The 3,691-nt window shown below is 44.6% G+C and overlaps 1 protein-coding gene across 1 annotated transcript in view; it reads left to right on the plus strand.

Annotated features, from left to right (window-relative positions):
• Window positions 1-537: 537 nt before the first annotated feature.
• Window positions 538-3,691, plus strand: part of PRR11 (proline rich 11) — a 3,684-nt gene continuing 530 nt past the window's right edge. The window contains exons 1-8 of the mRNA XM_009324248.1: window positions 538-647; window positions 1,048-1,201; window positions 1,735-1,857; window positions 2,163-2,435; window positions 2,574-2,672; window positions 3,192-3,301; window positions 3,406-3,465; window positions 3,548-3,644. Of these exons, the coding sequence (XP_009322523.1) occupies window positions 538-647; window positions 1,048-1,201; window positions 1,735-1,857; window positions 2,163-2,435; window positions 2,574-2,672; window positions 3,192-3,301; window positions 3,406-3,465; window positions 3,548-3,644 (1,026 nt within the window). The remainder of the gene's footprint in view (window positions 648-1,047; window positions 1,202-1,734; window positions 1,858-2,162; window positions 2,436-2,573; window positions 2,673-3,191; window positions 3,302-3,405; window positions 3,466-3,547; window positions 3,645-3,691) is intronic.

Raw genomic sequence — 3,691 nt, forward strand, 5'->3', positions numbered from 1 at the left:
TGTGAGGAACCGGCCGCTCCTCGGCGTGGGCTCCCCAGATGAGCGGGGCTGGCCCCACGCAGGAGCGGGGAGGCTGCCCGGGCGCGGTGGGGGTGGCGCCGCGGGGGTGAGGGGCGGTTGTTCGGGTAACGCTCGAGCGAGCGCCCACGGTCAGGGAAGCCCGGGGCCCCTTTTCTGCGGTTTCTTCGCACCTTTGCCTACGTTCTCCCCAAACGCAATTTCCCCGAAATGCAGTGTTTGTCACCTCAGGATAAAGAAAAACCGTCAACAAAAGCCCGCATAAAATGGTACATTGTACGTTGTTCCCCCCTTGTGTACAAATGCACCTCAGTGGATCGAAGGCGCTTAAGAGAAGGATGTATTTTTTTATCCGTTGTATATGACGCTTCCAGCAAGACAACTGTGAATAACTTCTGACTGGATTTCTGAGATGCCGTCCGTGTCCTTCTCTACCTAGTTGGTGATAGCTCTGTCCCCACATGGAAGCGGGTATACTTCTATACATTAATTTTAAATGTGGTTTTTTTTTTTAAAGTAATGGCAAAGTATAAGAAACGCCGACGAAAACAGAGAGCCAGAGCAAAAATTCTACTGGGAAAAAAAGGAGATGCTGGTAACCCCCAGGGCTCGGGTTGTCCTTCTCCACGGTAAGAGGCTCAGTTGGAACTTTTCCTTTTAACTCAACTTCGGGGTCTGCTGTTTGCTCCCCATGGTTCACGGAACTGAGGTAACACAGTTGCGTTTGGAGCCCATCTACATCCTGGCGTGGATGCTGTGGAATTGTTTCGTCTTGTGTATCTTCTAGTACTCTATCTATCGTGAACTTTAATGTGCCGGAAAGGCAGTTTGGACAAAAACCTATTGCAAACACGATTCCCCCCCATCGAAATGTATCTTGGTCTTTCCTGGTCTCTGTGCTCATGTTTACTCCGTTGTCACCTGCTCTTGCTGGTACTTGCGATTTCCAGGTGATTGGTCACATTTATCATTTCAGCCTTTAAAAAGTTAACTGTAATTATGGCCTCATTCTGAAATGTTCTGTCCCAGGTCAGCAGGTGATCTTCCTCCGAACACATCACCTGTCCCAAGCCATCTGTCCTCACTCTGGTCATTAGCCTTGCCCCGCGTAAAAAATGTGGTAAAACCCTTTACAACAACAGCGTCATTTTTGTATTGTTGGTGCCAGAACACGGTTGTACAGGTAAGTTTTCTACTTCTCTGTTTTTGCCAATGCGTGGAATTGTTCTTGGTGCTCAGATGCAGGATATACAGTCAGATTTGAGAACTGGGCTGTAAATTTACTTATGTCTATTGAAACATCTAAAGAATGTTTTGTGTTTACTGTTGAAGGAGTAAGTATGAAAAGAGTGTTGAGGCAACTGTGGACATTAAATGCACATGTGAAGTTGTAGGTTATTTATTGCAGTATCAGGAGGATTTGCAGGGACAGAGGGTGCAGTCTTTCTTTCATAGCAGAAATGATTGTATGAGTTTTTCAGGTCAAATGTGAATTATACTTTAGAATTCGTAGATGAAGTTTTTTTTTCGGAGAAAGTCACTCCCTGGGTTCCTGCCAAGGAAATATTTGGTGAAATTTTGTATCTTTGTGTCGTGCCTTTCCCTTGATGACAATGAGAAGACCTTGCGATAGAACTTTCGGTAGTAATCATAGCCCTGTCTCTGGAAACATAACTCGGTGGTGAAAATGCTTATCTGCTTTCTTTTTACGCTTAGAGTTTTAAGGTGGTTAAAGACACTATATTTCCATCACAAATCTACTTAAGGGAGCTAAATACGTTCAGAGAGCAGCTGGAAAAGTTGGAAACTGAATTTTCCAGGCTACAAGGAACCCTCCAGGTCAGTCTCAGTCCCAGCGGGGCAGGGTAATGTTTGCTTGTGTAAGCATGTAAGGAACTGTGGTCAGTGCAGATAAACTGAAATCTTAAGAGCTTCTCATGGGGCATTGTTTACCTCTTCTTTGCGTTCAGCATTACTAAACTGCGGTTACTTCACAGCTAGAGGGAACTGGTTTGCTGGCGAGTGTCATAAGAGGCTTTTTATGTTTTTCTGGATCAACTGAAGCCAGAACCGCTGTTCTCTGAAATTCCATCTACTTTTGCCAGTGGATTTAGTATTCTCTTATTTACTTATATCGTTTTCAGATGAATGGAATTGCAGCTTTGTCTTCAGAAGATTCCCTTTGTCAAAGGTGTAATAAACCAGTTCTGGGTGCTCCTGTTCAAATACAGACGGGCCCGCCGTCATCAGTATCTGGGCCTTCTGCAATACAGCTGCAGCCCGTATCTGCACCCCCTCCACCTCTTCTTCCTCCTCCTCCTCCGCCGCCGCCCCCGCCACCACCACCACTGCCGCCACCAAAACTGCCTCCAGCACCTCTCCTCCTCAAACGGGGCAACGGCTCTAAAGCACTTCTGGTAGGGACTAAGGTGGTTCCTCTATTTCTTCACTCGTGGCTGGGTTCTTTGGGCCTGGTTTCATCGGGAATGTGTGTCTTTGTGAATGCTCAGTCACTTGCCGATCCTAATTTCCCTTCCAACCACCTTTGTTTTCAGGCACCATCACTGACAAAAGATGGGCCGATGCAGATCACTCTCAAAGATCTCCTGAACGTTAAACTGAAGAAGACGGACAGCAACCTGAGAACGGACAAGGTAAACCGGAGGACACATGGATACGTGGATGATGGTGTACTGGGGCAAGCTCCACGCTGGAACTGGTGTATTTCCTGCAATGCTTGTCTTAGCCCCTCACAGAATTTTTTCAAAAAACCAATTCTTCCCTTCCAAAAACCCGGTGATCAGCTGGAAGTAATCCTTCTATTTCTGCCCATGGGCATTTGAAGTAAGTGAAGGAAAGAAGGGAACAACAACAACAGCAGCTGGCATGCAGGACACTTCTAACTTTAGAAAAAGCATGTAGCTTTCATGTAGCTTTATGTCTGTGTGTTATCAACAGATTTGGGGCTTTCTTCTGCCCAGCTGAAATCTTGTTTGCAGAAGTTTTTTTAATAAATCTATTTTTGTCCAAGGCACATTAAAATCTCAATGATTCAAAAAAGCATAAAAGCCATAAACCACGGAAGTCTTTCAAAGCGTAAAGATTAAATAGGGTTAAGGTCAGTGAGGCCTTCTGAAGTTTTATTAGCGGTAACGTTTCTTTTCTCACTTTAGGCAGAATCACCAGTGAAGACACGCAGGGGATTAATTACAGTCTCAGATTTACAGAGTGTTAGTCTGAGACCTAAATCCAAGCCATCAGCTCACGTTACAAATTCCTTAATGTAAGAGGCTTCCTTCCTTTCTTTGATACTAGATTTCCCTGTTCCAAACAGTGATGAACTCTATTTACAGAGCAGAAAATATTTTAACGATTTTTTTCTGTTAGTACCCCTCCTAAAAATCAGTTAGATCTTCGAAAACATCTGAAGAAAGTCAATATACAAAGGTAAGTTCCTTTCTATTTTCTTGTTTTGTTTTTCTAGAAGTAGAGAACTGATCGTAATTCGCCTTGTTTCCAATCTTTTCAGAAGTCCTGGTGGCACCCCACTACAGAGTAAAGAAAACATTGAATGTGGGTCTGGCTTGACACCAATAATGACGCAGGCGCTGCGGCGCAAATTTCAGGCAAGTCATGATGTGTCTCTCTTTGGAACGATAAACCGGCTTTAAAA

The sequence above is a fragment of the Pygoscelis adeliae genome, unplaced genomic scaffold (genome assembly GCF_000699105.1).
Source record: "Pygoscelis adeliae isolate BGI_AS28 unplaced genomic scaffold, ASM69910v1 Scaffold290, whole genome shotgun sequence".
NCBI classification, from domain to species: Eukaryota; Metazoa; Chordata; class Aves; order Sphenisciformes; family Spheniscidae; genus Pygoscelis; species Pygoscelis adeliae.